We start from the raw sequence: 17,510 nt of genomic DNA on the forward strand, positions 1-17,510 counted from the left end.
GGCTGGGGGAGGTGCCCGGGAGAGGCCAGGGCCCCTCTGGATTCTAGCCCCTGGGCTGGGCTCCTCCCTGGGGCCTGGTTGTCCCTTCCCGGAGCCCGAGTTTCCTCTTCTGTCAGTGGACACTGGATCTGCCTGCTTGCCTCTTGGGGTTTGCTGTCAAAATTTGAAGAGACCATGGACGCGAACAGTATGTAAGGCTTTCAGGTGCGCTGTTGCTTCAGAGGCACAAAATTGTCCTTTATCACTGACCTGCTACTGGAGAATCTCTGAGTGGGAAAGCTCTTCCTTGGTCAACATGCCCAGCCTCCTCCCCTCCAGATTCCCCCACAGTGCCCCTGCCAGCTGGCCCAAAGGGAAATATCTCGCTTTATGTCACTGGGGACAGTGGCACTCCCAAGGCCTCAGCAGGGATGCTGCACTGCCCCAGATCCTCCATTGGGTCAGGAGCTACCACTTGAGTGAGATGGCATCACTCTCCCACCCATTTCCACTGGGTGTGGGGCAGCAAGGCACAAGAAGGCCCCACGACAGGCCCAGCCCTGCCAACCTCTGGGGGGATGAGAACCAGAGAAAAGTAGGTCACAGAGGTTAAGAGTATGGGCTTTGGAGTTAGACAGAGCCTGGGTTCTACTCAGAGCCGTACCACTTACTGCCACATAACCTCTCTAAGCCTCAGTTTCCTCATCTGTACAATGGGGATAAATGTGAAAAGCTATGTGCAATGTTTGGCACTGTGCCTGTGACATGATAGGCTCAAAATAACTCCTGGGTCTCTGCTGCCTGCTTTCTCCCTCCTCCATCAGGACTCTAATGCTGGCAGATGTCAGCCCATCCATCACTGGCATCCAAGTGTTACAGCATAATCTCAGTTCAGGGCCCTCGTCCTGGTTCTAGAGGAATTATGGTCTGATTTAAGGTCAGTTATGAAAGTTCAAGGGTGAGAGTATGAAAAAGGAGATATCAAGGCTAACCGGAGCAATCTGGGAAGGCTTCCTGTTAGAGGGGGCCTAATGCTGAGTCTTGAAGGACAGGCAGATGGGAATGGGTATGCAGGAGTGGAGGTGAGAATGAGCTGGGCAAAGGGGAGCCCTGGAAGATATGGGGAGAGGAAGCGGGAGACAGAATAGAGAAGCCTTAAATGCCAGGTGAGGGGGAGCAGGCCATTCTCAGAGAGGAAGCAAGAATCAAATCTGGCCAGGTCACTGCCCTGCTTCCAAATTGCCAAGCTGCGGTACTCAGGATCATACTCAATGTACTTCCCCAATCTCCCCCCACCTCGCCCATACTGCAGGCTGTGGCCACACCAGCTTCGCAGCTCCCACCCTCTTTCTTTTGTGCCTGTGGTTCCTTCTGCCTGGAATGCCCTTCCACCTACCACAGGCACAGCTGTGCATGCACACACACGCAGACGCGCACACACCCACACACACTGCTTAACTTTTTTTTTTTTTTTGGCCACACTGTGCAGCATGCAGGATCTTAGTTCCCGACCAGGGACCGAATGCGAGCCCCAATAGTGAAAGCATGGAGTCCTAACCACTGACCCGCCAGGGAATTCCCAGCATTTTTTTCAAGATGAAAATTATATTGTTTCTCCTGATTGTAAAATACATACTGATTCTTAAAATTCAAAAAGTTCAGAAAAGTGTGAGGACAAAGTCAAGATCACCAAACCACTACTAATATGATTATCCTTCCAGACATCGCTCAGCACACACACGTGCATGTACACATATGCTACATACACTCACTCACTCAGTGTTACATAAAGGACGTCAGATCACATGCTGCTTTAGAAGCCACTTTTTCAATCATATAATATCAAGAACATCTATTCTTATCAACAAATCACTATTTTAGGGGCCACATGTATGGACTCATACTAATTCAACCAGTCGGCTCACCAATGGGCATTAAGTAATTCCTTGATTTCTTTTGCTGTGTTTCTATCACAACAGGCCACAGTAAACATCCTTATCCCTGCATCTCTGTGCATTTGTCATTTGGCTCTTCAGGATAATTTCATAAGCAGAACTGTTGGGCCATAGGAACACATGCATAAAATCTAATCCACATTGTCTTATGAAAAAGCCACACCTATGTGCACTGCCAAAGTGAACGGGGGTGCCCTCTCCATACCCTGGCCAATACTAGGTTCCATCTATCATCCTTGCCACCTGAAAGAATATCTCACTGCCACTGTGTGTGTGGTTTTATTTATCTCTCACTTTCTTTTTTTTAAAATACAAATGGTGTCACATATGTACAGTTCTGCACCTGGCTTTTTCCACCTGACACTTCTTTCACACCTTTTCCACTTGCTTATTCAAGAATCAGGTAAAAAGTCACCGACTCAGGTCAAGAACCTCCCAAAGTACCCCCTCTGATGCCCACAGCTTCTCCCCTTGCTGATGAGGTATCAGTGGGTACAGGAGCAGGCAGGGGGCCAGAAAGGATGGAATACATCATCCCCACCTAGGAAGCCAGCCTCCTGGGCAGCAATGACGAGGCTGGCTTATCCTGCCTGCTGAGCTCACGCCTGCTCAGCACATCCCATCGGCCGGCCAAGCCTCCCTGTGGGCCTGCTTGACTGAAACCCAGGGAAGGGTGACTTCTAAGCCAAACCCCTCTTTTGCCCAAGCTATAATTTCCTGATTAGGTGCCACACACTGATTGCTTCCTGCTGCCCTTGCCTTCTCTGGAGTTCCCAGGGCTCCTGAGCCAGGAGCTGCTGGACCAGCAGACTTCAGAGCTTCTACCAGGCAGCAAGAAGGTGCCAGGAAACTGGCTAAATGAGACCCGTTTGAGAGACCACCTTCCCTCCTCCCAGAGGCAGGCCCTGCTCAGGAGGGAATTAGGGCTTCATTTTTAAGGTTCAAAAAATAGCTTTGATAAGAAAGAACAAGGTTGCTGTGAGACAGTAGAGCAGAGGGGGACATGTATGGTCTGCATTCAAATACTAACTCTGCCCTTCAGTGATGATCTTGCCAAGTAACAGTCTCTCTGAGCACCGCTTGCCCACCTATAAGATGAGGATAACAAATTCCCTAGAGGATGTTGCACCATATTATAGCAGAGCAGTTAGAGCCAGACACGCTTGGTTCTTCCCCCTTAGTTATACAGCCTTGGGTAGGTTACATTGCCTCGTTGAACCTCAGTTTTGCCACCTGTTTAATGGGGATAATGAAAGTACCTAACTGTTGTTATGAGATTCAAATCATGTATGTCAAAGTGTCTTAAACAGAACTACTGATAAAACAGAAGGTGGTATTTTCCACAGCCAAAGAGAAAAGGCCATACCTTTGGAGCCTCGGCCTGACCTCTGCTTGGACTCCTCCTTCGCTGGCCCAGCAGCATGTTTTGAAGAGTCTTTTTATCTCATGCCCCAATCCCAGGCATCAAGGCCCCAGTGGGGAAGGAGGGAGTCAAGGGGCAGCTGTGCTCTCAGGACACTGAGCTCTGGGCAGTGGGGTGCCTCTGCTGTGAAAGGTCATTGCCCCATCACCAGTTTACAAAAGTTGGGGTCAACCTCCAGTTTCCTCAGAGTTTTAGAGCAGACTCTTCATCCCCCTCTGGCCTCTTCCACACTTCCTTTTGAGACCTCAGTTTCATTTTGCAAAATGCCAGTCACATTTGGTGCCACCACCCTCAGGGGTACTTCACCTAGAGGGCTCAGGTCACAGCTGGGAGCTCAGTCAGTGGTTCGTAAAGCCCTCTAAACATATCCCAATTTTAGCCTAAGAGGTCCTTATTACACACAGCCATCTTTACATCACCCAAACATGATGCAGACCCCATGTAGCTGAATCTCTTCATAGGCTCCATTTTTAAAAGACACAGTTCAGGGCTTCCCTCGTGGTGCAGTGGTTAAGAATCCATCTGCCAATGCAGGGGATACGGGTTCGAGCCCTGGTCCAGGAAGATCCCACATGCCGTGGAGCAACTAAGCCCGTACGCCACAATTACTGAACCCATGTGCCACAACAACTGAAGCCCGCGTGCCTAGAGCCCGTGCTCCGCAACAAGAGAAGCCACCGCAATGAGAAGCCCACGCACCACAATGAAGATTAGCCCCCACTCGCCGCAACTAGAGAGAGCCCTTGCGCAGCAACAAAGACCCAACGCAGCCAAAAATAAATAAATTAATTAATTTTTAAAAATAAAAACAAAAATATAAATAAATAAAGGACACAGCTCAGCAACCGAAAATCATCTCTAAACAATTTCCATCATTATTTGCCTCTCTCAAGGAATATCAGTGGGGATCCAGCTGTTACCCTACAAGGATACTTGCTGTCTCCATTTGTCCCCTTTCCATTCTCACCCTCCAGCTGGGTCGGAGCCTCTGTCCAAAGTCTCTGACTCCCAGCCTTGGCTTTTACTTCCTTCCTCCTCCATGTCCCGGCTCCTATCGTGTAGGTCCGATGAGCCTTGCCCATTACCCTGCTTCTTTCTCCACAGTGAAGGAGAAGCCAGGAGCCAACCGAGAAAGCACAGATGCTCCCCTTTCCTTCCAGCTCTCCAGCCCTGCCTCCCCCATCCCCCTCCAGCCCCCCTTGGCTGCATCACACCAAGCCTCAAGTGAAATCAGAGCTAGAACTCGGGGAAGGTGCGGCATGTGGCTGACCAAACACAGATGAAATTCTTGGTGCAGAGTGTGGGGAAGAGTGGGGTGCTCGTGTGTTGGTAACTCTCACCCCATCACACTGAGCTCCCTTCTCCTAATTTCCCAACCCCTGTGACTAGAATCAGCAACAATTACCTCTCCTTTCTGAGTAGCCTAGTTAGGAATTCAGAGCCGTCTTCTCTTGACCCGGTGAAGGGCGGTTCGTTTTACAAGGTGTCCTGTCTCACCCGCATTTGGGGAAAACATCAAGATGTGCGGTTTCCAGCATCTCAGTATTGGATTTTTAGGGACTGTTGGATTGACGAGGAGCACTTTATAGTCTCAGTCCTGCCTGGATTTCCATATTATAGAGACTGCTTCCTGCTGGTGGAATCAACAAGCAGTTTAAAACAAAAACCAAAATCCAGCCACCTTCCAAACACCTCTAGCCTTGGATTCCACATCCTTCTTACAAGAGCTGGGGGAGGGCCTGGGTGTGACCAGAAGACTCAGACCCAGGTCCCGGGTATCCCACTGCAGCCTCAAACCACCCAGCTGGCAGGGTGGAGATGGGCGAGCCATTTGGGGACAGCTCTGCTGGATCCCGGCGCTGGGGGAAGGAGGAGGAGGGTCCTGCTTTCCACAGCCAGGCCTGGGCAAGCAGAGCCACTTCTGCCCCAAGCAAATCAATTGAAAGCCTTGGCCAAGCCTGTTTGAGTTGGTGAGAGCCCAAGTGGGAATTCCAATCTGCCAGTGTTTGCTCTGCAGGCAAAGAGAGCCAAACAGAAATGCTGCTCTGGGACTTTACACCAAATACCCAGTGGCTTGTTCTGCCAGCAGTGCTGAGCCAGCCCTCTGCACATCACCCTCTCCCAGCTCCCTGCTCTGTGAAAGCCTTCTGCTTGTGCCCTTAAAGGAAGCTTGCCCTCCCACACCACAGCCCCACAGCCCGTGCCTGGGCTTCCCTGCTGGGACCAGGCCCTGCAGGTGCAACCGGCCATCCCATACCAGCTCCACCTGGACACGCATTCCCCCACCCCACCCCCAGGTTCCTGATCTCTGCTTCCTGCTCTCAGCTCCATGCTTTCACCACTCCCACCCCCCTGCCCCGGCCACCTCATCATTGGCCCAGCCCCTCTCAGCCCCTATCAGGACAGCCCATGGCAGCTGGCCTCACAGCAGAGGCAGAGCTGACAGCCAGGAAGCACGAACCATAGTTGACTGTCTCTTTTTTTTTTTTTACACTGTCATATGTATTTTATTTGATCTTTATAGCTGAACAGTTTTATCAGCCCATTTCTCAGACGAAATAGCTGAGGTTTCAAAAGACCAGACACCTTGCCTGAGGTCACCTGATTAAGGAATCCAAGTCTCCTGACTCTAAAACCATGGTACTCACTAACTTGCCTCCCTGCAGAAATTTTTAAATCTTTTGTTCACTCCCAGAGGCCTAGGGCAATTCCCACGATTCCTAGTGACAGCAGGCGGAGGTGTTTCCGCATTCCCCCATGCAACACTGGCACATCCAGTGTGGGCAGTTGGCAACGTCTGCTTTATCCCAGCCCTGAATCGGAGCCACTGCCTGAGGCCTGCATCCTGGGCTGACTGGGCTGCACCCACCAGAGCCCCCCCGGAAGCCCCCAGCCAAGAGTCGCCCCCTTCACAGTTAGGTACTGGGTGCACACCCCGCTTACTTCAGGGCCACCTCCCAGGGCACCGGTACAAAGTTCTCTCCACCCGAGGAAGGAGCGAGGCCAGATGCCCTGCCCTCACAGGGCTCCCCCACTGCACGGCGATGGGTCTCACGCTCCAGAGCGATCCTTCTTGGCACCGTTTCACACAGTTCTGTTTGGTCCTGAGTGTGACCATTTGCAAATGGAAGTGATCTGAGTATCTTAGAAGACACATGCTCTCTGCATTCAAACAATTATTGTCACTTCCTCAGGGAAATTTTCTCTCATCCGTTCTGGCCGGATGACTGTCTCTCCTAGATAACCGTGGGCACCAAGGGGGCCAGGACGAGACTGTGGCTTTCCCGTCACAGAACCCCCAGCGCCCTGCATAGCTCAGGAACTAGTAGTCGGGTGAATGAAACTACGGGTAAAGGCTTCCACCAGTCCTTGTCCTCTGGCTTCAGGGGTGCCGTCATCCAGGCCTGGAGCCCACGGGCCCCCCATGGGACCCTTGTCCAGCCATTCTCAATTCTACGTGTTTTCTACTGACTTGACTCCCCAGGGTGGGCCTGGGCACCCAGCTACAGATGCTGGTTTCCCACCCCAGCTCAACCCAGAACTCACTTCTCCTCTAAGAATAGGGCACCGCCAAGGTGACAGGCCTCCAGAACACTCCCCAGAAATGGGAGCAGAGGGGGCACTGCCGGGGGCTCTGGTCTGGCCAGTCGGGAGCAAGGGGTGCCAGCCACCCTCCCCCACCTGGGCCTTCAGATGGCTCCATGATGGCTGGACCGGGGTGGTGCCAGGACCTTGCCAACTGTGGCAGTCATTTGGCCAGGGATGACACAGAAAATGCCACCTTTCGAGTAAAGAGTTCTAACTCACTTAAGGGGATGGAGCAGCCCAAAGCGCCCGATGCTGCCACTTGTCTGGCCCCTGCATGAGGTGCCCCCCCTGAGCTGCATGCCACACAACAGCATCCTTCCAGTCACGGCTGCACCCCTGGGGCACCACCATCACTGTGAGCCTGGGAGAAGCAGAGTAGAACTCCAAAGAGGGGCCTCCAGGGCTCTGGGTGCACAGAGAGAGCTGTAGCTCTGCCAGGCGTGGGCACACACACAAAGGTGAGCGCAGCAGAGCTTCCGGGATCAGTAGGGCCACACCAGCTCAAAGGGGCCATGCACTCTTATGGGGCGGCTGGAAGCCCTTCTTGGTCCGGGGTCCCCAGGTGGCTTTCCCAGGAACCCGGTGGGCCCTTGATGCTGGGGTCAAAGGAGGAGGGAGCCAGTGTGGACCCTAGGTGTGTCTTCTGGTCAGGGTGGGCCTTGAGCCTCCCTCTCCCCACTCCCTACTCCCAAGGTCTGGCTGTGTCATGTGACGGAGGAATCAGACTTCACGGGCATCTACTCAGGCCCAGTTCCCAAAGGCGGAGAAATGCCATGATCACAGCAACCATGAAGAGGCCAACTCAGAAAACCTGTGTTTACTTGGCGGGACAGGGTGTCACAGCCTGCGAGGCCCTCGGTGCCTGGGTGCCCACATCCACTACTTCTCCTCGACCTTCTCCAAGGACTGGGACTGCTTCTTCTGGGGCAAGTCTTCAAGCATCAGGCTCAGCACGTGCACGATCTCGTAGTACAGCTCCTGAAGCCTGGAAATGGAGGAGGAGAGAAGGCCTGAGCTCACGAGCAGGCTCCATGCCACGCTGGCCCTGCCCACAGCACTCTCGCACCCGCACATTCACCACTCCTGGTAGGTGTGGGGTCAGGGAAGAGCAAGGACTTCAGAGCCACATAGGGCTGGGCTGGGAGCCTGACTGTGCCACTCTACCTGGGGCCCCAGGAGTAAAGCCATTTCACCGCATGTGTCAGGTGGGAGACAACAGACTCCTGGGCTCGGAGCGAGGTGAGCCCGTGGAGGTGCCCAGACGCTGCCTGGTCCATGCCTGGGCCAACACTGGGCATTCCTAGATCCCCTCCTTTTAGTTCCTCCTGTCTGCGAAGCCCTCAAGGCAGCTTTTGTTGAGAAACCAGGCTAATCGTGCACCTCCCCTTCCTGCAAGCAACGGCCAGAAGGACCCCAGCTAACTCACACTGAGCACAGCCCTGGGCCAGGCCAAGCTCAGAGCTTCACACACATTGCTTCCATAGTCAGCCCCTCCTGTGCCGGGTAGGAAAGGGACAAAGACTTTGCCAGAGTCACACAGCACCAAGCCAGGGGCTTCAGCTTCTGACTTGCCAGCCAGCGGCGTTCTCTCGGCCCTCTGAAAAGTGCTTGGTGAGGAGGGTCTTGGAGAGTCAGAGGAGCCAGTATTTAAAAACAGGTCAGGGTGGGCTGGGGACGCCAGTGGGCAGAGTCTCCCCCAGCCACAGGCCCGTCCGCACAGCAGCCCAGCCCCTGCGCACCGCCAGGAAGGGCCTCGCCCCCCCGCCCTGCACATCAGCCATTGCCCCCCTGGGCCTGGGGCCGGGTCAGCGGGGCTGAGACTGACTTGTAGATGGTAGCATCCTGGTTGTCCAGAGTGGACAAGTAGACATCAATGAAGGGTAGGCTAGCGCCAAAATCATCCAAGACCATGGGGTCAGTGTGCCGCAGGGTCTTCTTAAACTTCTCCACCAGCTCAGTGAAACTTCTGTGGTCAACATTCTTCTAGAGAGGGAAGCACAGAGAGCAAGGATGAGGAGGTAGTGACCGGGCTGCACAGAGACCTGGGGACCCTCCATGTGGGGCCCAGGCAGAGGCCTGACCCTGGCCCCAGGATGAGTCCTGAGTCCAATCACAGTTCACCCCAACCCCTTCTGGGCCTGGACCCCCCTGACTGAGGTCACCTGGTGAGCCACCATCCCTGACGTGAGGACAGGTGACATGGGAAGGAATCGGTGGGAGCCTGAGCGTGGCTCAGCATTTCACCCTGTTCTGGACAAACCTTGGGCACACCGAGACAGGCGGGCATCTCCACCTCAGAGAGGAGGCTGAGGAGGGAGGCGCCGGCCACTTGGCGGGGAAAGGGGCAGCATGCTGTTCACGACCCGGCCGAGCACCCCGGCAGCTCAGAGCACTTCAGCCGAAAAGAGAGGACTCTCCTCCAGCCCCTCACAGCTGTATCATGCTTGACAGAAAATCTCCAGCCCACTGTGCTCATTCTTGTTCCAGTTTAGAAAAACTGAGGTTAGTAACGCCTGTCAGGGCCTCTGTGGCCTCGCCCACTCAGCGGACGGGGACCAAGCCTGCCTGGCACCCGGCGAGCCCTAAGGAACAAGAGTGCTCCAGGCAAAGGGCCCAGCAATGGAGTTTTGCCCATGAAGAAGGGAAATATTATAATCACAACACTCAACACTTGAAGGGGTCCAGAGAAATTAAAAAATGCAGAGAATAACATCTGACTCTGAAAAGTACAGGGGGGGTGAGTAGCTGACTTACCAAATGCCACAGATGCCTAAGGCCACCCGCCCTCCACGCAGGCCCCAAGGCCCATCTTCCTGACCATTCCTTCAGCCCTGACTGTCCCTCTGCTTGTCCGCCGGCCCGTGGAGACCACCTACCTGTGTCTGCATCAGCTTGCTGACCTCCTCCTGCTGCCGCTTCAAAATCACATGCTTCTCTTCCATGAGTGTCATGCGTCTCTCTAGCATCAGCTCCTGCTCAAACTTTTTGACAGAGTCCTAGAGGGTGGGAGGATGGAGGTAAGATGTGGTCTCTCAGTGCGCACCACTCCCGTCTTCCTTCTTCCCTAGTCTCCCACTGCTGCTCAGGCCCCTCAGCAGGAGGATCCCCTCACAGGCCAGCCCCCAGCTCAAGCTGCCAACTGTAGCTGCAGTGACTTCCCAAGCACCTATCCTGCAGGCCACCATCATGAGGGAGGGAAAATGCAGGGTTCAGGGAAAAGAGTCAGGCTGGGGTAGAGAGGCACCCACCTGGTCATCCCCCCCCCCTCCACTTTGGGAGGGAGACAGTTCAGTGTCCTCCCTTGAGACTTGGCCCATCCACCTGCCACACTTACCACTCCCCCATCCTTACAAGCACCACCTCACCTCAGTGTGAATGATCATCACACCCACGAACATGCTAAGGAAGACGAAGGAGGCAAGCAAGATGAAGATGATGGTGAATGAACGGCTCAGAATAAAATTCTGGGCATCCAGCTGCTGCTGCAGGTCTGTCCAGCCATCAACCTGCTCAGGCAAAGCAGGGTATGCTGAGCGCCTAGGCCCAGAGCGGCAGGCCTCCTCTCACCCACCGTGGGGAGCCCCAGCCCCACCGAGGAGCAGGCCGGCTTCCTTCTACATCAGCCCTGCGACAGCCCCTAATCCTCTGACTCCAGGGCATACATGCTGGCCTGGAGCTGCATGGCACCACTGGGTGGGGGCACTTCTGATCAAGGTGCCCTAAGGGCTCTCCTCCAAAAGGCCTTCCATCCTTCCCCAAAAGGCAATGCCTCTTTGCCAGGCCCTCCTTTGGAAAGACCCCAATCTTTCCAGAGTCCAGCAGAATCTAGACTTTGAGACTTGGGCTTTGCAGGCTTCTTCTGGGTGGCTTTGTGACAGCCTGTTCCCCAAAAGGCTATATGACATGGGTTTCCCTTCTATATTAAACTTAATATGAATGAATTGTCTTTTGAAACCTTTTTGAAAGTTTTACACCCCTGTGGGACAAATAAGAATGCTCTAGGGAGTCACAAGATTAGAGATAGTGATGAACTCCTGGCCAGGGCACTGGCCTATCCTTAGTCCTAGGAGGCCAGCCCCCAGCTTCCCCAGCCCAGCTAAGTGCCCAAACATGGGAAAGGCCCCAAGTGAGGCCCTGCATGTCCACATGCCCACACCAGCTGCCAGTCCCTTCTCAAGTCCCCTGCCCCACCACTGCTCCCAAACACGGTACCGTGGCCAAGCTGAAGAGGGTAAAGAAGGCCAGAGCCAGGTTCCCCCAGTTATTCAGGTCAGCCGTCTCTGCAACTCCAAATAGGCAGAAGCCCAGGACAGCGAAGATGTACATCAGGACGAAGAGCAGGACGAGCAGGGAGGCCACGGTGCAGGCTGTCTGCCCCACGGCTGTGAGGAGTGTCTGCAAGGCACAGGCACTGGGGCTAGGCCAGGCTGCCAGGCTGGGTTGGACTCAGAGGACAGGGGTCCAGCCTGTCCCAACACCAGCTGCCCCAGAATCCAGTACCTTGCCTGGCACATGGCAGATGCTCCAGAAATGGTTGGATGAATGAATGAGTGAATGAATGGGAACTGCGCCCAGACTGAGGGCTGGACCAACCTAAGAGTGGTTCATCAGTGCCTGGCCTCCACGCTCAGTTGCCCATGGGTGGATCGCCCATGATGCCCCAGGTCTCGTGCAGTCTCCCCATCAGCACCACTAAGCACTCCACTTGAACCCCAGCCTGCCTTTGTGGTCATCCTAAGGTGTCCTGCTCCCTCTCCTCAGCTGGGCGCCAGCCCTGAATGCTCTTCCAGGCCGAGGAGGACTATGGGAACTACCCTGGGAGTGGGAATGAAGAAGGCTGAGAGGAATAGGACTTCTCAATTTTTCTGGGCCCCATTTCACAGGCAGGTCTCCATCTTGTGACCTCAGTCTTCCCCCGTGAGATGGGTGTTTGTCTTATCTCCCATGCCTCATCGTTCCTTCTCCATGCCCTGGAGTCTTGCATATACATGTTCAGCTACCTTGATACTGTCACAGATACCATGTCAAGGTAGGAAGATGTTCCCATTTCAAGATGCAGGATCACAGGCTCAAAGAAGCAAAATGCCTTGGTCACAGTCACAGTCTGATAGAACGGCAGAGCGGGGACACATTCTCCAGCCCCTTGCCTTGTGCCACCACAGTCAACCACAAAAGCCCCTCTTTCTAAGCCAAGATACTATTTATCGACTTAGCAGTAGGAAAGGAGGTACTGCTGGAGCTGGGACACAGGACAGTGAAGTTTTGACAGTCTGGGGTAAAGTGAAAAACAGAGAGACAACCTGGGAGCACTGGGGCTGCCCTGTATGTGGACCACTTTGGCAGCTGCCTGCAGGGGTGAATGCACACCCGACGCACCCCTCCCTCCTTGGGGGAAGAAAAATCAGTGTTTAGGGATTAATTCCAAAAGGACTGAGCTGTAAAAAATTGCCTCCAATACTGCAAGAGAGACAGAACTTCTTTCCCAAGATTGCTAAGACTGAAGAGGTAAGAACTCATGAAAAATGCTGCAATGGGACACAGTCTGCAGGTGACGTCTTCAGGGTGGGGAGGGGCAGGGCCACGTGGAAGAACCTGAGGTACCTTGGAAGGATGAGGGACAGGCCCTGGTTGGGTCTCCCACTTCCAGGCTAGTGCACAGGCCCAGTGCCACCCAAGGTCAAAGCCAAGCAGCCTCGAGAACAGCCGTGCAGAAAAAGTCACGCTCTCCGGAAGCCTGTGTGGGAATAACTCCTGACCGCTGGTCTTGGCCACGTTCTTCAAGCACTATCCAGACAGGCCCCGTTATTCTGCAGTCTAGAAGGTTCAGAAATCTAGTCCAGGGAAATGAGCCTCCAAGGTGGGAGAGCTGAGTCCAGGATGTTGGGCCACCAGAGAACTCCCAGCCCCATGGAATATTAATTGGTGAGAGCTCTCCCAGAGGTCTCCACCCCAACACTAAGACCTGACTCCACCCAAGGGCCAGCAAGCTCCAGTGCTGGACGCCTCATGCCAAACAACTGGCAAGACAGGAACACAACCCCACCCATTAGCACTCAGGCTGCCTAAGGTCATACTAAGCTCACAGACACCCCACATACCACCAGATGCAGCACTGCCCATCAGAGGGGCAAGATACAGCCCCACCCACCAGAACACAAGCACCAGTTGCCCCCACCAGGGAGCCTACACAAGCCACTGGACCAACCTCACCCACTGGGGGCAGACAACAGAAGTAAAAGGAACTATGATCCTGCAGCCTGCATAAAGGAGACCCCAAACACAGTAAGTTAAACAAAATGAGAAGACAGAGAAATATGCAGCAGACAAAGAGCAAGGTAAAAACCCATAAAACCAAACAAATGAAGAGGAGACAGGCAGTCTACCTGAAAAAGAATTCAAAGTAATGATAGTAAAGATGATCCAAAGTCTTGGAAATAGAATGGAGAAAATACAAGAAACATTTAACAAGGAGCTAGAAGAACTAAAGAGCAAACAAACAGTGATGAACAACATAGTAATTGAAATTAAAAATATTCTAGAAGGAATCAATAGCAGAATAACTGAGACAGAAGAACGGATAAGTGAGCTGGAAGATAAAATGGTGGAAATAACTGCCACGGAGCAGAATAAAGAAGAAAGAATGAAAAAAATTGAGGACAGTCTCAGAGACCTCTGGGACAACATTAAATGTACCAACATTCGAAGTATAGGGGTCCAAGAAGAAGAAGAGAAAAAGAAAGGGTCTAAGAAAATATTTGAAGGGATTACAGTCGAAAACTTCTGCAACATGGGAAAGGAAATAGTCAATCAAATCCAGGAAGCGCAGAGAGTCCCTTACAGGATAAACCCATGGAGAAACATGCCTAGACACATATTAATCAAACTGTCAAAAATTAAATACAAAGAAAAAATATTAAAAGCAGCAAGGGAAAAGCAACAGATAATATACAAGGGAATCCCCATAAGGTTATCAGCTGATTTTTCAGCAGAAACTCTGCAGGACAGAAGGGAGTGGCAGGATATATTTAAAATGATGAAGGGGAGAAACCTACAACCAAGATTACTCTACCCAGCAAGGACCTCATTCAGATTCAACGGATAAATTAAAACCTTTACAGACAAGCAAAAGCTAAGAGAATTCAGCACCACCAAACCAGCTCTACAACAAATGCTAAAGGAACTTCTCTCAGCAGGAAACACAAGAGAAGAAAAGAACCTACAAAAACAAACTCGAAACAGTTAAGAAAATGGTAATAGGAACATACATATCGATAATTACCTTAAATGTGAATGGATTAAATGCTCCAACCAAAAGACACAGACTGGCTGAATGGATACAAAAACAAGACTCATTTATACGCTGTCTACAAAAGACCCACTTCAGACCAAAGGACACATATAGACTGAAATTGAGGGGATGGAAAAAGATATTCCATGCAATTGGAAATCAAAAGAAAGCTGGAGTAGCAATACTCATATCAGACAAAATAGACTTTAAAATAAACATTATTCCAAGAGACAAGGAAGGATGCTACATAATGATCAAGGGATCAATCCAAGAAGAAGATATAACAATTGTAAATCTTTATGCACCCAACATAGGAGCACCTCAATACATAAGGCAAATGCTAAGAGGCATAAAAGTGGAAATCAATACTAACACAATAATAGCAGGGGACTTTAATACCTCACTTATACCAATAGACAGATCATCTAAACAGAAAATAAATAAGGAAACACAAGCTTTAAATGATACATTAGATCAGATGGACTTAATTGATATTTATAGGACATTCCATCCAGAAACAATAGAATACACTTTCTTCTCAAGTGCACAAGGAACGTTCTCCAGGATAGATCACACCTTGGGTCTCAAATGAAGCCTTGGTAAATTTAAGAAAATTGAAATTGTATCAAGCATCTTTTCCAACCACAATGCTATGAGACTAGATATCAATTACAGGGAAAAAAACTGTAAAAAATACAAACACATGGAGGTTAAACAGCATGCTACTAAATAACCAAGAGATCAAACAGGAAATCAAACAGGAAATCAAAAACTACCTAGAAAGAAATGACAATGAAAACATAACGACGCAAAATCAGACTCCCTGATTTCAGACTATACTACAAAGCTACAGTAATCAAGACAAGGCACAAAAACAGAAATATAGATCAATGGAACAGGATAGAAGGCCAAGAGATAAACTCACATACCTATGGTCAACTAAACTATGACAAGGAGGAAAGGATATACAATGGAGAAAAGACAGTCTCTTCAATAAGTGGTGCTGGGAAAACTGGACAGCTACATGTAAAAGAATGAAGTTAGAACACTCCCTAACACCATGCACAAAAATAAACTCAAAATGGATTAAAGACCTAAATGTAAGACTAGACGTTATAAAACTCTTAGAGGAAAACATAGGAAGAACACTCTTTGACATAAATCACAGCAAGATTTTTTTTTGACCCACCTCTAGAGTAATGGCAATAAAAACAAAAGTAAACAAATGGGACCTAATGAAACTTAAAAGCTTTTGCACAGCAAAGGAAACCATAAACAAGATGAAAAGACAACCCTCAGAATGGGAGAAAATATTTGCAAATGAATCAACAGACAAAAGATTAATCTCCAAAATATATAAACAGCTCATGCAGCTCAATATTAAAAAAACAAACAACCCAATCAAAAAGTGGGCAGAAGACCTAAATAGACATCTCTCCAAAGAAGACATACAGATGGCCAAGAGGCACATGAAAAGCTGCTCAACATCACTAATTATTAGAGAAATGCAAATCAAAACTACAATGATGTATCACCTCACACCGGTCAGAACAAACATCATCAGAAGATCTACAAACAACAAATGCTAGAGAGGGTGTGGAGAAAAGGGAACGCTATTGCACTGTTGGTGGGAATGTAAATTGGTACAGCCACTATGGAGAACAGTATGGAGGTTCCTTAAAAAAATAAAAATAGAACTACCATATGACCCAGCAATCCCACTACTGGGCGTATACCCTGAGAAAACCATAATTCAAAAAGTCACATGCACCCCAATGTTCATTGCAGCACTGTTTACAATAGCCAGGTCATGGAAGCAACCTAAATGCCTATCGACAGATGAATGGATAAAGAAGGTGTGGTACGTATATACAATGGAATATTACTCAGCCATAAAAGGGAACGAAACTGGGTCATTTGTAGAGACGTGGATGGACCTAGAGACTGTCATACAGAGTGAAGCAAGTCAGAAAGAGAAAAAAAATATTGTATATTAATGCATATATGTGGAATCTAGAAAAATGGTATAGATGAACCGGTTTGCAAGGCAGATAGAGACACAGATGTAGAGAACAAGTGTATGGACACCAAGGGGGGAAAATGGGGGGGCAGTGGTGTTGGGATGAATTGGGAGATTGGGATTGACATATATAATCGAATATGTAAAAAATAGATAACTAATAAGAACCTGCTGTATAAAAAATAAATAAATAAAGTAAAAAAAATTTTTTTAACTAAAAATAGAACTACCATATAACCCAGCAATCCCACCACGGGGTATATACCCTGAGAAAACCATAATTCAAAAAGAGTCATGTACTACAATGTTCATTGCAGCACTGTTTACAATAGCCAGGTCATGGAAGCAACCTAAATGCCTATCGACAGATGAATGGATAAAGAAGGTGTGGTACGTATATACAATGGAATATTACTCAGCCATAAAAAGAAACGAAACTGAGTTATTTGTAGTGAGGTGGATGGACCTAGAGTCTGTCATACAGAGTGAAGTAAGTCAGAAAGAGAAAAACAAATACCATATGCTAACACATATATATGGAATCTAAAAAAAAAAAAAGGTTCTGATGAACCTAGGGGCAGGACAGGAATAAAGACGCAGACGTAGAGAATGGACTTGAGGACATGGGGGGCGGGGAAGGGTAAGCTGGGACCAAGTGAGGGAGTGGCATGGACATATATACACTACCAAATGTAAAATAGATAGCTAGTGGGAAGCAGCCACATAGCACAGGGACATCAGCTCGGTGCTTTGTGACCACCTAGAGGGGTGGGATAGGGAGGGTGGGAGGGAGACATAAGAGGGAGGAGATATGGGGACATATGTATATGTATAGCTGATTCACTTTGTTATACAGCAGAAACTAACACACCACTGTAAAGCAATTATACTCCAATAAAGATGTTAAAAAAATAAATAAAAATGAAAGATACATGTACCACAATGTTCATTGCAGCACTATTTACAATAGCCAGGACATGGAAGCAACCTAAAGGTCCATCAACAGATGAATGGATAAAGAAGATGTGGCACATATATATAATGGAATATCACTCAGCCATAAAAAGGAATGAAATTGAGTTATTTGTATTGAGGTGGGTGGACCTAGAGTCTGTCATACACAGTGAAGTAAGTCAGAAAGAGAAAAACAAATACCGTAAGCTAACGCACATATATGGAACTAAAAAATGGTACTGATGAACCTAGTGGCTGGGCAGGAATAAAGACGCAGATGTAGAGAATGGACTTGAGGACAGA

General features: G+C 49.9%; 1 protein-coding gene across 1 annotated transcript in view; it reads right to left on the reverse strand.

Moving 5' to 3' along the window:
- Positions 1-7,774: 7,774 nt before the first annotated feature.
- Positions 7,775-17,510, reverse strand: part of CATSPER3 (cation channel sperm associated 3) — a gene marked incomplete at its 5' end in the record, with an annotated part of 34,428 nt that continues 24,692 nt past the window's right edge. Inside the window, 5 exons of the mRNA XM_079703456.1 lie at positions 7,775-7,930; positions 8,771-8,928; positions 9,822-9,941; positions 10,311-10,451; positions 11,158-11,340. Of these exons, the coding sequence (XP_079559582.1) occupies positions 7,825-7,930; positions 8,771-8,928; positions 9,822-9,941; positions 10,311-10,451; positions 11,158-11,340 (708 nt within the window). The 3' untranslated portion in view covers positions 7,775-7,824. The remainder of the gene's footprint in view (positions 7,931-8,770; positions 8,929-9,821; positions 9,942-10,310; positions 10,452-11,157; positions 11,341-17,510) is intronic.

The sequence above is a fragment of the Hyperoodon ampullatus genome, assembly GCF_949752795.1.
Source record: "Hyperoodon ampullatus genome assembly, chromosome: 4".
NCBI lineage: Eukaryota > Metazoa > Chordata > Mammalia > Artiodactyla > Ziphiidae > Hyperoodon > Hyperoodon ampullatus.